The 22,463-nt window shown below is 33.6% G+C and overlaps 1 protein-coding gene across 1 annotated transcript in view; it reads left to right on the top strand.

Annotated features, from left to right (window-relative positions):
* The first annotated feature begins 1,139 nt into the window (after nt 1-1,139).
* Nucleotides 1,140-22,463, top strand: part of gbe1b (glucan (1,4-alpha-), branching enzyme 1b) — a 205,877-nt gene continuing 184,553 nt past the window's right edge. Inside the window, 1 exon segment of the mRNA XM_051129146.1 lies at nt 1,140-1,427. Within this exon segment, the coding sequence (XP_050985103.1) occupies nt 1,330-1,427 (98 nt within the window). The 5' untranslated portion in view covers nt 1,140-1,329.

Raw genomic sequence — 22,463 nt, forward strand, 5'->3', positions numbered from 1 at the left:
GAATTGTTGTTGTTATTATTATTATTATTATTATTATTATTATTGTTATTTTCATTTAAACTATTTTCTTTGCTCTGTGACTGGACGCCTATTTATTTATTTATTTATTTATTTTACCATAATTCATGTCATAATTTGTGCGTATGAGTTTACGTAGTATTTGTAGTACATATATTCCATATATTCTCAATTAGTATGAAGTCATATAATCTGGATGCATAATTATAAAATATAATTATTACAATATATAATACAATAATGTTAGCAAATTATATTATGAATACTAATAAATTACCAAAATAATATATATTTTTAATTATTATTATTATTATTATTATTGTTATTATTATTATTATTACTATTATTATTATTATTCTCATTTAAACTATTTTCATTGTTCTGTGACTGGCCACACCTATTATTTATTTATTTATTTATTTATTTATTTATTCCTTCCACTATAATTCATGTCATAATTTTTGTGTGTGTGTGTACTTAGTATTTGTATATATATATATATATATTATTATTATTATTTTATTACTATTATTGATAATATATTATTTTACTATACAATACAATACAAATATTCCATATAGTCTCATTTAATATTAAGTCATAATATTCATAATATTCATGCATAATTATAAAATATGATTATTTGATTATTATATGATTATCATATAATGATTATTATATGATTATAGTTTATATGATAATACTATATTAAATTGATAGTAATATAATATCATTATTTAATAAAATAGTAATATTACTATTACTCCTACTAATAATAATAATGTTGCTGTTATAGAAAATATATTTAAAACAGCTTTAAATGGAATATAGTAGGTCACAATGGCCTATATGACACTGGATATTCTGGTATACTATTAATTAACATTTTCCTTCTTATTTCTATTTTGTGAATCTTTCTACATTCGACTGATCTGTATGTTACACTGAAGGTGTAACATCGATATAGAGAGTAGAAGGTCTGTCCTTACAAAAAAGAAGAGGGTTTAACTTTGTCAAGGGCAAAAAGTTCAATGATTCGACTCTCCGCCTCCCCAAATTCCTCCTCCCCTAACCTGAACGCTTGCGCGGTCCCCTTAAAGCACCACGCTGCTATTTAAGAACAAACATGAAAAGTGAGCACAGGAAGCCACATCCTCATGCTTTCATAAGGGCAGGGCAAATAACAAGACCCTGTGTCTCCAATGACAGTGAACACAACACAAACCGCTGCTCATTGCTCCTCAGCGCAAGCGTCATTCTCACGCTTTAATCAAGGGAGTCGGTGCTCGATTGCTCTGGTCTGAAGCGAAGATGGCAGAACTGGAGTATAACGTTTCAGTGCCTCACTTGAACTCCCTTCTACAAATGGATCCTTTCCTCAAACCCTTTGAAAAGGACTTCCAGAGGAGGTAAAACGTGCTTTTAAGAGTTATTTGCGTCTTGTCGCTGGGTAACGGTCCTGTGCCCGTCCCAAACGCACAATGACACACGCATGTCTGTCTGTCAGCCCTTCACACCCGGCACTTAGGAGTTGTTATATTAATTTAGTGTAGTGTCCATTAACAGACAGCTGCTGGATGCTCTCCGCCTCTGTGTATAAGTGCTGCGAGTGCCCTGCTGAATATGTAAATATGGACATCTGATGGTTTCTATGGAAGCTTGATGGCGATGACAGTTCACTTCTCTGCAATGAACACGTTCAACTTCAGCACAAATAAGGAAACGCCGCTTTATTAAGATAGTGGAGGACTACAGTTATTTGGCGATTTTGTCGTGCACCATAGAGAAACAACAACACTAGCAATAATAATAATAATAATAATAATAATAATAATAATAATAATAATAATATACTACCAACAAAAACAAACAAGAGCAATATTTACTATATTATTATTATTATTATTATTATTATTATTATTATTATTATTATTTATTCCTGTAGCCATTGCATTTGCATGGTAAAACATCTTTCATATTCTTAACCTTTATATGCCCACAAGTCAATATTTAAAATCCCCCCTTTTGATATATATATATATATATATATATATATACACTACCGTTCAAAAGTTTAGGGTCAGTACATTTTTATTGTTTCTTTTTTTTTTCTTTCTTTTTTTTTTTTGTTAAGAAATTAATACTTTTATTCACCAAGGATGTATTAAGTTAATAGTTAAAAGTTTATTAAAAGTTAATAATAAATAATTTACATTGTTATAAAATATTTAGATTTTGAATAAACACTGTACTTTTTAAACTTGTTATTCATGAAAGAATCCTGAAAAAAAAAAAAAAATTACAGGTTCCAAAAAATATTTGGCAGCACAACTGTTGATATTATCCAACACTGATCATTCTAATAATAAATCCGCATATTAGAATGATTTCTGAAGGATCATGTGACACTTAAGACTGGAGTAATAGCTGATAAAAATTCAGCTTTTCATCATAGGAATAAATTCTATTTTAAAGTATGTTAAAATAAAAAAACATTATTTTATATTGTAAAAATATTTTGCAATATTACTGTTTTTTTTTTTTTTTTAATCAAATAAATGCAGCCTTGATGAGCATAAGAGACTACTTTAAAGACTATTACAAGTCTTACTGACCCCAAACTTTTGAACGGTAGTGTATATATATATATATATATATATATATATATATTTATATTATTATTTAACGTGTGTTCCCATAATAATTGCTTGTTTTAATTAATACTTTTTAATAATAGAACCCAGGGCTGTGTATATATTAAGAATAATATTTTTGAGAATAATAATCACAATGTGTTGTCATTAACTTCTTGGAATTTTAAGGAATGTAACCCAAATATATATTTAAAGTAATATCAATACAAACATACTTAAAGAATTTGTCCTGAATATTTTATCACTGCGTGCATCAAAATATATATGCATGCACTAAAAAGTTTTTTTTTTTATATGTAAGTGTATGTATATATATTTTGATGCACGCAGTGATAAAATTGAGTAAGCGCTCCCCACGTGTTGCACATTTTAATTTAATTATATAAAATAAATAAATAAATATAAATTAAATAAAATTAATATAATTAATCATTTGGTTAATATAATTAATCATTTGCACTGTAACCGTATTTTTTAAAGCAAAATACAGAAGAAAAACTTGTAAAAGTTCACTTAAGATTCATTCATCCAAGGCACATTTATTTATGGTTATTTCGTCAAACATGGTAGCATTAGTGCTTTATACACTAAATTTGTTGTTAATGTTGTAATTGTGTGCATGAGTAGGGTAAATACACGAAAATGCGGACACTGTCATTGAGATAAATGACAAAAGTGTCCCATTTTACCTTTTTTCAACCTACATGGACACATCACCTATCAGCTGTTTAGGTGTGTTTACTTAAAACATGCTTGTAGCTACAGTATTTTGTGGCCCTAGCCACCTCTCTCTCTCTATATATATATATATATATATATATGGAGAGAGAGAGAGAGAGAGAGAGAGAGAGAGAGAAATAGTAATCACTGTAGCACGAAAGAAGATTACAACTAAAATTTTGGAGGGTTACAGCTGTCAGAAATTAGTAGGAAGTGTAGTGTGGCTCTTGCTTTGAATGACTTCAGTACATCTGCGTCCGCAGGACATCACTAGTTTCTCACACTGCGCTGGTGTGATTTTGGTCCACTCTTCTTCATAGTTCAGTAACTGTGGTGAGTTTCTTAGCCCTAACTTTATCGCCAAGGATTTTCAGTCAGGTTTAGATCAGGACACTGGGCTGGCCATTTCATTATTTCAGTGTTTTTAGCTTCAAGAAATTGGTTTACCTGTTTTGCAGTGTGACAGGGGCCTTGTATTGCATGAAAATTGCAGGCTGATTGGGAGATGCTTCCAGGGAAGGTAATATTTGCATTCACCCTGCCTTGTATCTGTATAGGAGGCCCAACTCCTGCTGCAGAAAACATCCCTCAAACCGTGACACTTCCTCCTCCACCTTTCACTGACTTCTTTACACACGTCAGTGTTTCCTCAGTTTGACGGCGAACAAAACATTTTCCATTGGACCCAAATAAATTGCACTTGCTCTCACCACTAAAATGAACTTTGAAACAGTTCTCCTCTCTCCACACGTTTCTCAGCTTAGCCTTTTGATTCTTTCTGCTGATGAGAGCCTTGGTCACTGCAGAATGCACTTTCAGTCCGACTTCTCTTAAACGTGCAGAGGCAGATCCGTACCTTGTTCAGCACTGAACTGGCAAGCAATTCCAGCTGCGGTGTTGAACCGATTCCCCATGGAGAGTCTCTGCATTATCCTGTTTTCTCGTGCATTTGTCTCGGTAAATCACATTTTGAGCGCGAATGCTTTACGGCTCTGTGTATTACTTGCAGTGGCTAAAACGTGATGGAGCAGCTAATCAAAGCACTCACCTGGTTTAAAACCCTATTCAGCACTGAACTGGCAAGCAATTCCAGCTGCGGTGTTGAACCGATTCCCCATGGAGAGTCTCTGCATTATCCTGTTTTCTCGTGCATTTGTCTTGGTAAATCACAGATTTGGAATGACCAGCTTCTCTTGCAGTGGCTAAAAGTGCTAGCAGCTATATGCACTCACCTGGTTTAAAACTGAGACGATTCACTTCACAATTCTCTTCAGAGCTTTCCTTACTCCATGCGGTTATGGTATGTTTTCAACATATTATACAGACAGTGTTACTACAAAAACAAAAGAAGCAGTTTCCTCCATCTTCACTATCCAATGGACCGAACAGCAGCTGTTTTGCAGTCACGCATTGGCTATTGTGAAAAGTACTGATGTAATCATAGCCGTGATCATCCCGATTTAAAATTCTGAATATCAAACATGTTTGATATAATTTGGGGCAGCCCCGTTTTGTGTGAGAGCAGATCGGGAGGTGCAAGTCTTGATCTGTCAACGTCTCACATTACCAATCTGTGCCGAACATCGGGACTGATCGAGGTGCTCGACAAGATTTTTGCTCCGATTCTCGGGAGGGGAAACTCGGGGCAAAATCGGGCTAAAAATCCTGTGGTCTGAGCCCGGCTTTAGTGTTCTTCAATTTTAATCAGAGTTCTTTTTCAGATATATAATTTAAGTTTTTTTTTATACAAGGTTTCAGAATACAATTAATTTATGAAATATGCCCTTCTACGCTTGTTAGGATAAGACTGAGCAGTGACCTATAGGTTGTAGGTTGTTGTTTTTTTTTATCTGTCTTTTATATATATATATATATATATATATATATTTTTATTTTATTTTTTTAAATGACAAAAGCATTTCAATTAAGATATACATAATTAAGTATATGGTATGTCTGGTGGTGCTTAATGGGTACATTTCTGTACCTTTTAAGCACACCCCTGTTCCCATTAAGCTCACATCATGTTTTATTAAAAACCTTTTTTAAAGAATAATTGAAAAATCTTTTACTGTGTGAACATCAGTCGGTTAGTGTGTGATGCTTGGTGTTTTAAAAATCTGTTTCGTCTTTGGGTATAAACTATAGTTGTGTCTAAATTTTGTCATCTTAAAGCTGTTAATCATTTTATAAAGAATAACTTAAAATGACAACCATCACTTAATACTTAAAGTTTATTTATTTATTTATTTACATAGAACAGCACACTAAGCTTAATAGCAGCAGCTACAATTTTTTTATGTAATATTGTAAATTAATGTAATATTTATTAAAATGACACAATGCTAAATAAATAATCTAGATCATGTATTAAAGTAATACATATTTTAACATGAACAACTTTTATTGACAATATCTATATAATTATACATTCTCTTACTGATGTCACACTGAAGCTGTTTGATTTTCATAGTAGCGCACCCTTTAGGCTCACCTTAAAATAATATGAAGTCTATAAAAATAAGAGCAGTGTAAAACCACAGACCAGCAATAAACTGCCAATTTATAATATTTTGGATTTAAAAGTACATGCCAGTAATGTCTGTGAATTAATATATTAGCACACAATTTTATAGAGCCAGTCAGCTAACTGTGCTCTGTAGCATCTGCGCTATATTACTAAAACTATCTTTTGGATCTAACTGTAATTATTTCCCACAAGTTCCAGGTTATAATATGCACAAGTCTACACATTGCACATTTAAAGGGCTCCTCTTTTGGTGAAAGTTTTCAGATGGCTTTCAAAATGGCTGTGTATATATATATATATACACACAGTACTGTGCAAAAGTCTTAGTAGTCACTAGTATTTTTATCAGCTAAAAATTGGCTTAAAGTCAGTTAAAGTCTGTCTTTTGCTGTAGTGTGTTAGTAGGAAATATCAGTTTACATTTCAGTTAGGCACATAAAATGAGGATGCTGTCAAAAACAATGTCATAAATAGATTTTCTTTATCAAAGAACTTCTGTTAACTAAAATAAATAAGCATTTGATGTGACCATCCTTTGCGTTTAAAGCAGCTTTTGCCCTATGTGCACTTGTGCATAGTTTTTCAGGTAGCTTTACAGGTAGGTTACTTGAAACATCTTGGAGATGTTGCCACAGTTCTTCTGGATTTAGTCTGTCTCAGTTTTTCTGTTTCTTCATGTCATTCCAGAGACAGACTGGATGATGGTGAGATCAGATCAGTGTGGAGCACTGGCTGTTGTCAGACTCCTTGTGCAATCAAAAATCTCACTAGATTATTACAATTAATGGCAGAATGTTTGGAAATGTAAACGGATATTTTTTACTGAACACTACAGCAAAAGATAGAAATAACTTACTTTAAACCATTTTTTAGCTGGTGAAAACACTAGTGGCTTAAAACTTTTGCACAGTACTGTGTGTGTATATATATATAAACATTTACTTTATTTGACTCAAAATAGAATTTTTTACACACAAACATTTAGGAAGCAACGGCCTAATGTAAACTATGGAAAAGAAGAAACATCTCAGTATTTTTGGTTCAAAATATCTTCTTTCATGTTCCACCAAAGAATTGTTTGAAAGCACATAAGGGTGAGTAAATGATGACAGAATTTAATTTGTGAACTATCCCTTTAATATTTTTATTTTTATTATTCTTTTTATTATTTCTTCTTCTTCTTCTTCTTCTTCTTCTTCTTCTTCTTCTTCTTCTTCTGCTTCTACTTATTATTATTTGAATGAAATGATACTCTAAATAAGAAACTAAATCTGCCAGCAGATGGTGGTAATTGTCTTCAATTCGTTCAAACGGCTGATTCTTTCAGGAATGAAGTAAATGGTTCCCTGAATCACTGGTTCACACGAATCATTAAAAACGCGGATTCATTCAAAAACTAAACACCATTGTGTTGCTCGGAGACAGCAACAATTCTGCTATGGCTTCAAAGGTAATATGTTCTCTGCAAAATTGAGCAAAAACATATAATAGTGGGCTATAAAATAGAACACAATATCAACTTCTTATTTTATGAACTGTTGTATAAAATCACATATTTAGCTTGTGATAGATCGGGACAAAATCAGCACTCGTGTCATATTGATACATGATATATTTAAATGAGACAAAACACATATAGGGGCATTTTTGCACCAGTATCATAGGGCATCATTTGTGGAGTTGTTGCCCTGCATCATATTTGTCAACAGTATATTAAATATAAGATGACATACAGGTCTGGGGGCGGGGCCAGCACATTAACTGCGTTGAAATATTGCAATCGCGTTATTTTGTCAACTAATACATTAAGTTAACGCGTTAAACTGACAGCCCTAATATATATAATATATATATATATATATATATAAGTATATATATATGCTATTTTATAATCCTGTATGTACATGTATGTGGTTGGATTGTATTATGATCATGTGACAACACAATAATGTAATTGTAAGTCATTTAACTTTTTTTTTTTTTTTTTTTAACATCAGCAGTACTCACTACTGGCTTAGTATGCAGTACACTACTATTCTGTTCATAGCCATACGAGCATGCTTAAAATGAATGGAGGAAGAAATATTATTAGGCCGCACTTATTAATACATAAAGACCTACAGGAAAGTGATGGATGACTTGGGGTGACCACCTTGAATCTCTAATTATAATGTCACTCATAATTATAGTTACAATTTAACAGAGTTATATTTGAGTATATAAACAGTGAAGCACAATTGGTACTTCAGCTTCTGATTGCTTAAGCCTGGAGACTTCGAGTGCTCTGTACCAATTAGATGGCACTTAATTGCAATCGGGTGAGTGGCACTGTCAGCCGCGGTACGCTCACCACTCGTCACTTTAATGCGCGACATACGGGGTCCTATGGCACCGTCTTTACATTTGATTATAATGATAACAATGCCTAATTGCATTGTTGCACGCATTAAGTGCGCATGGCACAGTCTGCATATTTATGACTCGACATTCTCCGTTCATTAGTGCCACAGAGACCACTGACAAGTGAAATGGAGTTCTTCATTATCGTTTTAATTAACACCAAAGTCTTGAGGGGTAGCCATCGAGGTATCTGAAAACATGGTACATGGTTTCTAATTTTACCCCTCTCTGTGGAACTGGTTTCGAAAGTGGAATAATGTTGTGTGAAATGTGTGTCACGGATTGACTCAGTAAATCCACATGGGATGTAAGAAACTTGGATTATTAAGGAAGACTCTACTCTTCTTAGCATGTTCCGTAAAACTCTTTTGAAATGAAGGTTAATAACATTTCAGATTTCTGGGCTACTTTCATGTGCTCTGGGTGAAAGAGTCCATAGGAACAGGAAATAGCAAATGAGATCTCTTTAATATCTCAATTGTTTCTCCTAGATTGCAGTGATAATTATAAAGCTCAAATTGAGATATTTTGCCTTGTCTAAACATGCTTTAGTAAATTATTTTGACAAAACAGTTAAAATTATGAAATAAAAAGTGACAATTATGACATTGTGTTGCACTGTCAAGTAAAAATTATGAGAAAGAAGTTAAAATTAGAAAATGAGAAATCAAAATTATGAAATATGTGAAAGTAAGTACATGAAACAATCATGAGATGAAGCCATGATGAGATAAAACGTTGAAATTATGAGATTAAGTTGAAATATGAGATAAGAAATTAAAATTAGGAAATTAAAAATTCCAAATTAGTACATGATCATAAAATAATTATGAAATAAAATTAAAATTACGAGATGGAGAGTAGAAATTAGGACAAAAAGTAGAAATTATGAGATGAAGAGTCATAATTATGACATAAAAAGTTGAAATTGACAGTCAAAACTGACATAAAATCATAATTATGACAAAGAAAATTAAACTTTGAATTCATAATTGACTTTTATTCTTTATTTTAGATTTTTTTCCTTGTCCTAATTTATATTTTATATCTGTTTTATAATTTGTTTTATATTAAAAAGATTTAAAAAATGGTAATAAAAAGCAATTCTGACAAAAAGTTATGATTGTGAGATAAAGTTGAAATTAAGAGAGAAAAAGTTGAAATTAAGATATGAAAATGTCAAAATTACGATATTAAGTCATAATTATGTGATTAAGTTGAAATATGAGATAAGAATTTGAAATTAGGAAATGGAAAATTCCAAATTAGTACATGATCATAAAATAATTATGAAATAAAATTAAAATTACGAGATGGAGAGTAGAAATTAGGACAAAAAGTAGAAATTATGAGATGAAGAGTCATAATTATGACATAAAAAGTTGAAAATCATAATTATGACAAAGAAATTGAACTTTGAATTCATAATTGACTTTTATTCTTTATTTTAGATTTTTTTCCTTGTCCTAATTTATATTTTATATCTGTTTTATAATTTGTTTTATATTAAAAAGATTTAAAAAATGGTAATAAAAAGCAATTCTGACAAAAAGTTATGATTGTGAGATAAAGTTGAAATTAAGAGAGAAAAAGTTGAAATTAAGATATGAAAATGTCAAAATTACGATATTAAGTCATAATTATGTGATTAAGTTGAAATATGAGATAAGAATTTGAAATTAGGAAATGGAAAATTCCAAATTAGTACATGATCATAAAATAATTATGAAATAAAATTAAAATTACGAGATGGAGAGTAGAAATTAGGACAAAAAGTAGAAATTATGAGATGAAGAGTCATAATTATGACATAAAAAGTTGAAAATCATAATTATGACAAAGAAATTGAACTTTGAATTCATAATTGACTTTTATTCTTTATTTTAGATTTTTTTCCTTGTCCTAATTTATATTTTATATCTGTTTTATAATTTGTTTTATATTAAAAAGATTTAAAAAATGGTAATAAAAAGCAATTCTGACAAAAAGTTATGATTGTGAGATAAAAAAGTTGAAATTAAGAGAGAAAAAGTTGAAATTAAGATATGAAAATGTCAAAATTACAATATTAAGTCATAATTATGTGATTAAGTTGAAATATGAGATAAGAATTTGAAATTAGGAAATGGAAAATTCCAAATTAGTACATGATCATAAAATAATTCTGAAATAAAATTGAAATTACGAGATGGAGAGTAGAAATTAGGAGAAAAAGTAGTAATTATGAGATAAAGAGTCAGAATTATGACATAAAAAGTCAGATAAAATCATAATTATGACAAAGAAATGTAACTTTGGATTCTTTATTTTTGATTTTTTCCTTATCCTAATTTCTATTTTACATGTTTTATAATTTCTGTTTTATATAAAAAAAGCTGAAATAGACATAAAAAGCAATTCTGACAAAAAGTCATGATTGTGAGATAAAAAGTTGAAATTATGAGTTATTAAATTGAAATTAGCATATGAAAATGTCAGAATTACGAGATTAAGTCATAATTATGAGATTAAGTTGAAATATGAGATAAGAATTTAAAATTAGGAAATTAAAAATTCCAAATTAGTACATTAGTACAATAAAATTAAAATTACGAGATGGAGAGTAGAAATTAGGACATAAAAAGGATTTAAAATCCTAATTGTGACAAAGAAATTGAACTTTGAATTCATAATTGTCTTTTATTCTTTATTTTTGATTTTTTTCTTGTCCTAATTCCTTTTATATCTGTTTTATAATTTCTGTTTTATATAAAAAAGATGAAATAGACATAAAAATCAATTTTGAGAAAAAGTCATGATTATGAGATTAAAAAGATGAAATTCTGAGATAAAAAGTTGAAATTGAGATGAAAAATTGAAATTGACATAAAAAGCAATTCTGGCAAAAAGTCATTGTTAAAAATTTAAAATGTAATTGATATAAAAAAGCAGTTTTAACAACAAGTCATGATTATGAGATAAAAAGTTACATTTAAATTGTAATAAAAGTAATTCTGACAAAAAGTCATGGTTATGAGGTAAAAAGCCAAAATTATGAAATAAAAAGTTAAAATTAACATAAAAAACAGTTTTGATTTTTTTTATTTATTTATTTATTTTTTTAATTATTATTATTATCTCCATTAATCTCTCCAATATCTCCAGTAATCTCACCTGAGTCTCCTTTTGAGTTTCCAAACTAAATTGCCTAAGTTTATTTGAATTTACATAAAAAATTGTTAATTGTATCCATATCAATTTTATGTAAAAATTGTTTTTGTTTCAGATTTTATTGTTAGTTTAAGGGAAACATCTGAAACTTTTTTTAATCAAAACTGAACAGTATTTTAAAATGTTGCAAGCCAGATTCGATCTTGCCCTTATGTGCATAAAAGCTCTGCATTTTGAAACGTGCAGAAACTTTTACGCTACAGTTTCAACATCTGAGTGTAACTGAGTGATGAAACTCTGTTAGGCCTCTTGACCTACTGTATGTAAGCAGTACATTTTCTCGTGGGAGTTGAACGAACGTTATGTCGGAGTGCATTCTTTTGAAAGTAAGATGAACTTTGTTTTATTGGTTTTTGGTGGTGAAACCCTCTTATTGAGCTCAGACGGTTTGCAAAGGGTCGTGCTCTGATAAACAAACACTCTAATAGGGTGAACAGAAGAGCGGTGCGTGTGCTGTTTTAACAGAGGCTAATCATTTACACATTGCCCTGAATATCAGTAATCAGCATGGGCAAACATAGCCGGCAGAAGCTGTTTTTCATATGCTCTCTCATAAATATTTAGCAAATTTCCTCTGCTAGCATAAGTAATGAGATGATGCAAACTTGTAAGTGGTAAAAGTGTTTAACAACTAAACAGCATGGAGATTTTGTCCTGAAACAACACAAAAATGACACACTCAAGGGTTTCATTTGTGATGTGCTATCTGCATGTCTACATGATCAAAAGTCAGCAAGAACCTCAGTTTGCGATTGATTTTACTTCAGTATTGTGACATGTTTCTGAGTGAAATCAAATATTTAATGAGAAAACAAAAAAGCCATGATTATGAGATAAAAAGCAGAAATTATGAGATAAGAAGTTAAAATTGAGATCAAAAATTAAAACTGACATAAAAGCAATTCTGACAAAAAGTCATTGTTTTGAGGTAAAAAAAGAAAAGAATAAAGAGATAAAAAGTTAAAATTGGCTTGAGAAAGCTGTTTTGACAAGTCGTGATTATAAGATAAAAAGTCTAAATTATGATGACAAATTCTGACAAAAAGTCATGGTTATAAGATAAAAAGCAAAAAAAAAAAAAAAAAATAAAAAATTTAAATGGACAAAGTCGTTTTGACAAAAAGTCATGAGTATGAAATAAAAAGCCGAAATGATGAGGTAAAAAGTTAAAATTAACATAAAAAAGCAATTCTGGCAAAGGCATGGTTATAAGATTTTAAAAAAATAATAATAAAAATTATGAGAAGAAATTATGATGACAAATTTAATTTGTCATAAAAGCAATTCTGACAAAAAGTCATTGTTTTGAGGTGAATAAAATAAAATAAAATAATAAATTATGAGATAAAAATGTAAAATTGACATCAAAAAGCAGTTTTGACAACAAGGCGTGATTTATATGATAAAAAGTCTAAATTATGATGACAAATTTAATTTGTCATAAAAGCAGTTCTGACAGAAAGTTATGGTTATGAAAGTTTAAATCGACATAAAAAACAATTCTGACAAAAAGTCATGGTTATGATATAAAAAAATCGAAATTGAGATGAAAAGTTTAAATTGACATGAGCAATTCTGACAAAAAGTCACGGTTATGAGGTAAAAAGCCAAAATTATGAAATAAGTTAAAATTGACATAAAAAAGAAGTTTTGAGGAAAAAGTCATGATTATTGGATAATAACCTGAAATTAAGACATAAAAAATTGAATGGTTATGAGAAAGAAAAAAATATGAGATGAAAAATTTAAATTGACAAGCCATTTTGACAAAAAGTCATGAGATAAAAAGCCGAAATGATGAGGTAAAAAGTTAAAATTAACATAAAAAAGCAATTCTGACAGTCATGGTTATGAAAAAATAATAAATAAATAAAATTATGAGATGAAAAGTTAAAATTGACATGAAACCAATTCTGACAAAAAGTCATGGTAATGAGGTAAAAGGCCAAAATAATGGGATAAAAAGTTAAAATTGACAAAATATTGTTGACAAAAAAAAATGTAAATTATGAGATAAAAAATGTATTTGAAACAAAGAAAGCAAAAAAAGAAAGGCAAAATTATGAGATGAAAAGGCGAATAAAGACATACATTCACACACATTTGTTATATATCACATTCTTTTAAAAATTAAGTCTCAGCAAAACAGCAGTTTTTAGTACTATATACTATATCATACTATATTATTATATATAGTATAATATACTAGTATATATAGTATTATATTATATTGTTATAATGATAAGATTTGTAATCTGTATTGATTTTTTTTTTTGAAGTTTTTCATCATTTTTAATAGTTTTCACAATTACAAAACTGAAGCAGAATATTAATGTTACTATGATTACAATATACTTTTGTATAACATATGTACTTTGAATGATATTGTATATAATGCTTGTATATAATGAAATTCAGTGCACTGATAATCACTTGATCAGTGTGAACAGAGCAAGTGTATCCTGCTTTCCTTCTCAGTAATATATCTTAGTAATATTCCCTTCTCAAATGCTTTGATGCTTGTATTTCACATGGACCTTACCCTAAGAACCTATTTTGCTTCACTCAGTAGTCTGGTGTTTTTGTTGAATAAGTGGTTTTTCGGTGCGTGTTTATGAGGTGACCGGGTCACGCTGAGCCCACGTCTACGTGTCACGGCCCATACCGGCAACAGCGCGGCTTTTGCAGACTCAAGGGAGCCCCAGGCGAGCCTCACACACCTGTCTGGCCCCTGAAAGCCCCTCTCCTCCCCATAAATAATTGTACACAGGCAGGTGCCAGCGCAATAGCTGCTCGCCTCTTGATCAAACCCAGCGTCAGAGGCCCCTGAGCAACAGGAGTGTTTCTTATGAGTGCAAGCGTCAAAATCAACAAGGTCTTGCGGGCAGCTCTGAATCACGCTGTGCATCAACGGAGGGAATGAAGTGTCAGGAATTCAGATGACTAAAAAGACTGGGTAAACTTCAAACTGGAATTGATATGTGTTGCTCTGATCACTTGTTCTCTGAGCTTTAGAAGAAGTTATGGTGTGTAGCTTCTTAAACATTTTAGATTATGATGTGTTGGTGCACAAAGCATAACAACAGCCTTCTTTTATGCATTGAAGTGAGGGATTTTTGGCTTTGCGATATTTCAGATTTTTTGTCTTGGACTCTTTTGTGTGGCTGTTTGATTTTTGACTACTATATTTCCTAGAGACAACGCAGTTTGTGTGTAGCTACCCAACAGTCTATGCAACATCACCAAAGTGTGAACTCAAAGGTCGATCACAAAGGCTTAGGGTGGCATCTGGGACAGGCCCACAGTAATACCATAGTCTTGAATGTCTGCAAGTATAAATAGCATCCTTGTAACCCGCTGGGCCCAAAATAATAATAATATAATAATAGTGAGTTTGTCCAGCTGGGAATGTGAGTGTAGAGAATGATGATGTTAGACCACAGGTGCACCTGGAGGTCTGGCTTCCTGTGGAAGTCCTACTCTAAAGAAATGTAGATAGTCTGATAAAGTCTCTGATTAACACTTTTCAGGAAGAGAATGATTATATATTTTATTATATATCATTATATAGCATTATATTATAGAATTTTATATTACCAATGAACACATTTATAATACACTGTTAAAAAAAACAAAAAACACTCAACTTAAAATAATTTGTTACTGCCTTAAAATGTTAAGTTTAGTCAACTCAAATAAGTTGTCAACATGAAATGTTAAGATGTACTAAGTGACAACTTAGATATTTGAGTTGACTTAACAAAAAATGATTTATTAAACTTAAAAGCTGGGTAAGTTACCCAGCTGCCTTAAAATTTTAAGTTGAATCCACCTAAATATCTAAATTGTCACTTAGCAAAACTTAACATTTCAAGTTGACTAAACTTTTTGAGTTGACTGAACTTAAAATTTTAAGGCAGCCGGGTAACAAATTATTTTAAGTTGACTCAACAAATTTTTATTTTTTTTATAGTGTATTACATTATAAATTATAAAGGATAGATAAATTAATATTAAAGTGGTCATGAACTGCCTTTTTATTTTGTACTGTTCTTTGACGTCCACTTATCATTATTATCAAATGATTATCAAAATGATAATCAATATTATCATTTTTTTTTTACATTAAAACCATCATAATTTAGAAGTAATGGGCTATTTTCTGTCCTGCTGTTATCGCCCTTCAGCAGAACGCTCTGTTTGAATAGGCATGGCGGATTGTAGACTCGAAGGAAAACACCCTCTGTGATTGGCTGACAGCGTACATTCATTCCTCATAGATGGACGCTGCTATGATTATGTTTAAAACACATAAATAACTCAATACATATCAAGCGATCTGTAAGAAGAGACGAAGCAATGGTGACCATGTAATGAAAACAGCTACTCACACGTTTGTTGTGACATCACTGTCAGATCCAATATAGGCAGCACAGCATTGTCTTTTAGTTTAAATCTTTTTGAAAATCCCACATCGAATTGTGGCTTGTTTGTAAATGAATCTGCAGTGAAATGAAATAAAATAAGGACCTAGTTCTTACTGATGCGGTCTGGAACTTCATTGGAACTTTAAGGAGAACTCCACTTTCAGAACAACAATTTACAAATAATTTACTCACCCCCTTGTCATCCAAGATGTTCATGTCTTTCTGTCTTCAGTCGTAAAGAAATTATGGTTTCGATGCTACAAATTAGTGATGGGCCATTCTTGAATGATTCTTTCATTTTGAACGAATCTTTAATGTGACTCGGGAAGAACGAGTCGTCTTGGGAAGTGATTCATTCAGTCACGCGTACGCAACATCCTACTAGGTCCTGTACTGGAACTAGTTCACCTCTTTCAAGTCTTCAGATTTTTTAGTCGTTCGTTCATCTTATGGGGCTGTCACGTGATGAACGAACGACTCAAACCCAAAAACTTGTCAGATAAGAGGTGAGGTGAGCTAATCATAGACTAAAGACCCAGGTAAACAATGAATTCATCTTTTCTTTTTCCTTATAGCATTACAGTTTTGTCTTGTTTGTACTGTGATCAACGTTTGTGTAAGCAGTAGGTGTGTTAGGGAAGTAACATGTGACATTTTAATTATATTTTGCTCATTCGTTCATTCATTAATTTTGCTGAACGAGACTCAAAGGTCCGAGTCGGTAAAATGATCCCAACTTCCCATCACTACTACGAATCATGTGTAAGTTCATCATCTCTGTACTGAGTATGGCAAAAACTCCATCTTATTTTGTTCTACAACTTGAGAGGAGGACATTGTTGTACCTTTTTGTTTGTAAACAGAGTTGGACTTACTTGGACTTTCTTAGTCTTTGCGTGTTCGCTTTGTAAACACTGGGTCTATAGTTCCGTGTGACCTTTCGACGTGATTCAATAGTACATAGCATCGTGAATGCGCATCCCAGAGCCTGTGCTACACAAGCTTTTGTGCTTAAAAAGTATATAAAAAAATTATTTTCCAAAAAAAAACAACAGATCGTTTCGCTAGATAAGACCCTTCTTTCTCGGCTGGGATCATTTAGAGCCCTTTGAAATTGCATTTAAACTACATTTCAAAATCGGGGCACCAATGAAGTCCATTATATGAAGAAAAATCCTGAAATGCTTTCCTCAAAAACCATAATTTCTTCACGACTGAAGACAGAAAGACATGAACATCTTGGATGACAAGGGGGGTAAGTAAATTATTTGTGAATTTGTGAAAAAAAAAAAAAAAAGCAGCACAGCTGTTTAATAATAAGATTTGTTATTGACAACATTCATAATAAGAAATGTTTCTTTAGCACCAAATCAGCACTAGAATGCTTTCTGAAGGGTCATATGACACTAAAGACAATAATGGCTTAAAAAATTATAATATGAAATATAGTATAAAAATATATAGTGTTTTACAGTAATATTATTTTAAACAAATTAATGCAGCTTTGGTGAGCACAAGAGACTTCTTTCAAAAACATTAAAAGTCTTTCTGACCCCGAGCTTTTCAGTGGTACTATGCTTTTGTTTAATCAAGTAGTATTCATTTTCTTTATGCAAAATATAATTTCTGATAATGAAGCAAATTCATTAGACATTTTTAAAACTTCTCTTTTTTTCAGGATTGATTTTACTTAATTAGTCTCTATTGTTATCTGTCTTTATTATAGTTACATTGTATTGTCTTATATTGTTGCGTTTGCCTTTGTGCAATGCTTTTATGTAAAGCGCCTTGAGTAAGTACAAAATAATTTGTTTTATTATTATTTTCTGTTTGTTTATAGGTGAAATATGACATTCAGTCAATCAAGAGATCTTAAAATGTTGGCAAATATGGTTAGAATTAGAGTTAAACTATTTCTGTGTTCTTCCATTGTATATTTTGTCAGGCGTTTCATAATTTCTCTAAAAATACTTTCAAGTAACCTCAAACTTTCTTTTGACACAGTTTACAAAGACTGCTGGGAAAACCCAGCATTCTGTTCTCTAGACTGTGTCTCATTGCGTTTTCTCAGCTGATTCTGAAAGAGCATGAAATGCAGTCTGATTTTGTCTCCATCTGGGACTGATATTTCCCAGCAGTCTTTCTCTGACAGTTACTCAGCCAGCTGTACTTTTGTGAGAAAAGCTCTTGAAACTAAATGAACAAACGGTGGGGAAAGTGTGAAGGTCAATGGGTCACACATTTTGTGTGATATTGGCGCAGTGTGTCACAGCTCCAAGGTGGTTAACCAGAATGATCTTGGTTCGAATCCAAATCTAGGAACTGTGGGATATTGGCCTAGCAGTGGGTTAAGCCCTTGAACAAGGCACTTAATCTTGAAATGAGTGCTGCAACATGGGGCTTGTGTGGATACATTTCACTTTCTAAACAAAATCTGCTTTAAAGGAACCAGAAGCACAATAATTTGCATTTTTGATTAAAGGAGAAGTCCACTTCCAGAACAAAAATTTACAGATAATGGACTCACCCATACAGTTAGGGTATGTCGAAAAACTCCCATCTCAACTTCAAAATTGTCCTATATCACTGTTTTTCCTTTTTTGTTAAGGGTGTTTGATCTTCTTTGCATGTTCACTTTGCAAAGACTGGGTCGAAACTTTTGCAGCGATGTACGATGATTTTGAAATGATTTTTGCAGTTGAGGGAGAAAATACGATTGGAGTTTTTCGACATACCTTTCGACAAATTTTAACTGTCTTGAGTCAGAATACAGAGTTCAGGCAGAGCAAGACAAGATAAGCGTTTGAGATTAAAAGTGATTTAAATTGTATTTTTTAATGAAAAAACGATTGTTACGCTAGATAAGACCCTTCTTCCTCAGCTGGGATTATTTACGACCGCATTTAGGATCTTTTGAAGCCGGATTTAAACTGCATTTTGGAAGTTTAAACTCAGGGCTGTCACGGTTGGGTGTGGCAAGGAAACGCACGAAGACAAGATTAACACTAACAGGAATCTTTAATCAAATCCAAACTGGTAATTCCAACAAGGGCAGGAGAACACACAACCAAAATAACCTTGAGATCAGACAACAGAAACAGAACTGAGAACAACTTATAAAGGGTGGTGATTAAGACACAGACAGGTGGAGCAAAATAACTAATCAGGACAAAATGAGGACAGGAAGAACCAAATATGGGCAGAAGAGCTGACGACTCCAGGGGGCCGACTGATGGTGGCAGAGCAGGTGGAGGTGGAGCCCGAGGTGGAGACGGAGAGCCGATAGCCCAGGGCGACTCCGAGGATCCGGAGGGTCGAGGCGGAGCCCAAGGCTCTGGCGACCGAGGCGGAGGCGGAGCTTCGGAGGTCCGCAGCAGAACAGGAGCAACCGAGGACAAAGGTGGAGCTGGAGGGAGGGAGGAGCCCAACAGGGCCGGTGGGATGGAGCGACGAGGCAGAGCCGGAGGAGCGGAGTCCTGAGGCGAAGGCGGGACAACGACCGACCAAGGTGGAGCCAGAGGGACGAGGGAGCCCGGTGGAGCTGGTGGGCCAACGGGCGATGGTGGAGATGAGGGAGCTGAGAGCCGGGGTGGAGCCGCTGGGTCGGAGGACCGAGGCGGAGTCTGGGACTCAGAGGCCGGAGGTGGAGATGAGGGATCATCCAACCACGACACTGATGGGGACTGGAAGACCTGCAGCGAACCCACCGCACTGATGGTAGGCTGAGGGTGAGCAGATGGGCTGCCAGGAGACAGTGGTGGCGGGACTGAGGCCGCAGAAACAATAGACAGAGGGAGGGTGGGTGGGAAATCCAGGCAGTCAGGTAATTTAGATGGTGGAAGAAGAGCGGGCATGTCTTCATATACATCTTCAGAGAAATTAATCAAATCTTGTTCCAGAAAAATTAGTCCCAGATCCAGGTGTTGCTCACCCTCAGCAGTGGTGCAGTGGGCGGTGCTGTCCTCAGCACCCTCACGCCCATCGGGAATGTCCACCGTCGCAGGCTCTGTGGCCGGCTCTCGCACCTGGTCAGACAGAAGAGGCTCTGGCTCCTGGGCGATCCGCAGTCCTGTCGCTCCACATGGCGATGACTCAGTCACACTGGGCTCTGGCTCTCCGTCCAGGTAGTGCGTGTAGTTGGTCAGAAACACGAAGTCCGTGGTGTGGTCCTCGAGAGAGCGGTCCCCCTGCTCCAGCAGGAGGACGAGGACGGCCGGGTCATCCATGACGTAAAAACAAAACCCACACCCAACACTCACGGTTGGGTGTGGCAAGGAAACACACAAAGGCGAGATTAACACTAACAGGAATCTTTAATCAAATCCAAACTGGTAATTCCAACAAGGGCAGGAGAACACACAACCAGAATAACCTTGAGATCGAACAACAGAAACAGAACTGAGAACAACTTATAAAGGGTGGTGATTAAGACATAAACATAAAAACAGTCCAAATGGCACACAGATCTCTGACAAGGGCACCATAGCAGTCCATTATATGGAGAAAAATCCTGAAATGTTTTCCTCAAAAAACATAATTTCTTTACGACTAAAGAAAGAAAGACAAGAACATCTTGGATGACAAGGGATGAGTAAATTTATTTGTAAATTGTTGTTCTGGAAGTGGACTTCTCCTTTAAGTATTTGAGAAGGTTTTTGGTTTTTAGCTCAGGTGATTTATAATGTGAAGGCGAGGTTTTTTGCAAGGACGCTAAATGTAATGGTTTATAATGAATAAATCTTTTGTTTTGCATCCTTCTCCTTTAATCAATCATCATATCACTTAATTTGATTACAAGTAAACACACTAAGAAGCTCTCATTCTCCACACTGAGTGTTGTTTTTTAAAAGTAATTGCTGGCATGTGTTCATTTGAGCCAATGTTTATCCTCTTTAACTGTTAGACTAATAATAATATATTAAATAGTCGTATATATTTGGAGTGCCTTACATCTTTCAACTATTAGTTTTGCTGCCATTGTAGTTCTATTTTAAATATCTCTTGACGCTCAAGTTGAACTAATTATGAGTCCGGCAAACATTTGAACATTTTAGCAAGTTAGAAACTTCAGTGAAATCCCGACTAAATTATTCAACTAGTTGTCTTTTAAAGCCGAGTAGATCTTTCACTCACAGTCTGCATTTTTATTTTATTTAGAGCGGATGATTTCCACTGTGAATGTTGTGAAGTTTGGCACACACTACAATTTTGAACATGATTTTGTCATCTAAGACAAATTTTGGGAATCCTAACAGATTTCTTTTGTTGTAGGGCACACTTTGATTTCTTAGCATGACATGCTCACTGACTGCCAAATAATTGCCATTGAGAGGATTCTTAGTCTTTGACAAACCTCTGACAGAGTCAGAAATTTTGGGTCGCAGTCCTAAAATGTGTCTCTCTACAAACTCACTCTTTTGCCCAGCCAAAACTTTTGTTTTCTGTGCCAGGCAAAACATTGCCAACATTACTTCAAGGGCTTGCCTGGGTTTGTGTGGGATCATTTCAATTTTGGCGATATTCGAACATGACACATTTGATCGTCCAGTCAACGTTGTCAGTCTGCCTCAGCTTTAACTCAACATCTCAACGTACAATGCGGCAAACAACAAACTTATATAACCGAAAGAGAAAAAATCAGACATCCAGCTTTAGAAAGGACATCTATAGTCTAGTAATTTGCACTCATTATTACTAATAAGCAGGTTTGCTGAAGTTCTGATTTCACTGACGTTCAGGTTTCGGTAATGACCGTGTTGGAAATCAGCTTCCTGTGAAGTCACCTTGACTCTCTGATTGAGATGCAGTTTCTGATCTCTCCTCTAGACTCTAATCATCTGGGACACGAGCCTGCGGACATGCGGAGAATATCACTGCCTTATGGTGCGGCAGTAGGCCAACCCTCCCTCCGTTCCTCAAACACTGATTTCTTATAATGCCAATGACTCTCATAATCACAGAGCAGCTGAAGTTTGACAGTCGGCATGGATTGGGAGGGGGGCAGCTTAATTTCCTTGCAAATAGCTGTCAGGTGTTTGCTTTTGTGTTTGCCTTTTGGGAGTCCTGGAAACTGTTACCCTATAGATGTATTTAATAAGGATACTGATTGGGTGTAAAACACTTTTTAAGGGCAAAAACAACACTGTTTAGGGGCCGTGGAAGGTGTCGTACAAGATTTGATTGCCCTTAGGATAGTTTACCCAAAAAATGAAAATTCTGTCGTTAATTACCCACTCTAATGTCGTTCCAAATCCATAAGACCTTTTTTCATCCTGAGAACATGAATGAAGATATTTTTGATGAATTCCGAGAGCTTTTTGACCCTGCATAGACAGCAACACAACTGACACGTTCAAGACCCAGAAAGGTAGTAAGGACATCGTTAAAATAGTCAATGTGACATCAGTGGTCCAACCGTAATGTTATGAAGCTTAGAGAATACTTTTCGTGAGCAAAGAGAACAAAAACAACAACTTTATTCGACAAGTTAATCTTGGCTAGCAA

Source organism: Labeo rohita, chromosome 15 (genome assembly GCF_022985175.1).
Source record: "Labeo rohita strain BAU-BD-2019 chromosome 15, IGBB_LRoh.1.0, whole genome shotgun sequence".
Classification (NCBI taxonomy): domain Eukaryota; kingdom Metazoa; phylum Chordata; class Actinopteri; order Cypriniformes; family Cyprinidae; genus Labeo; species Labeo rohita.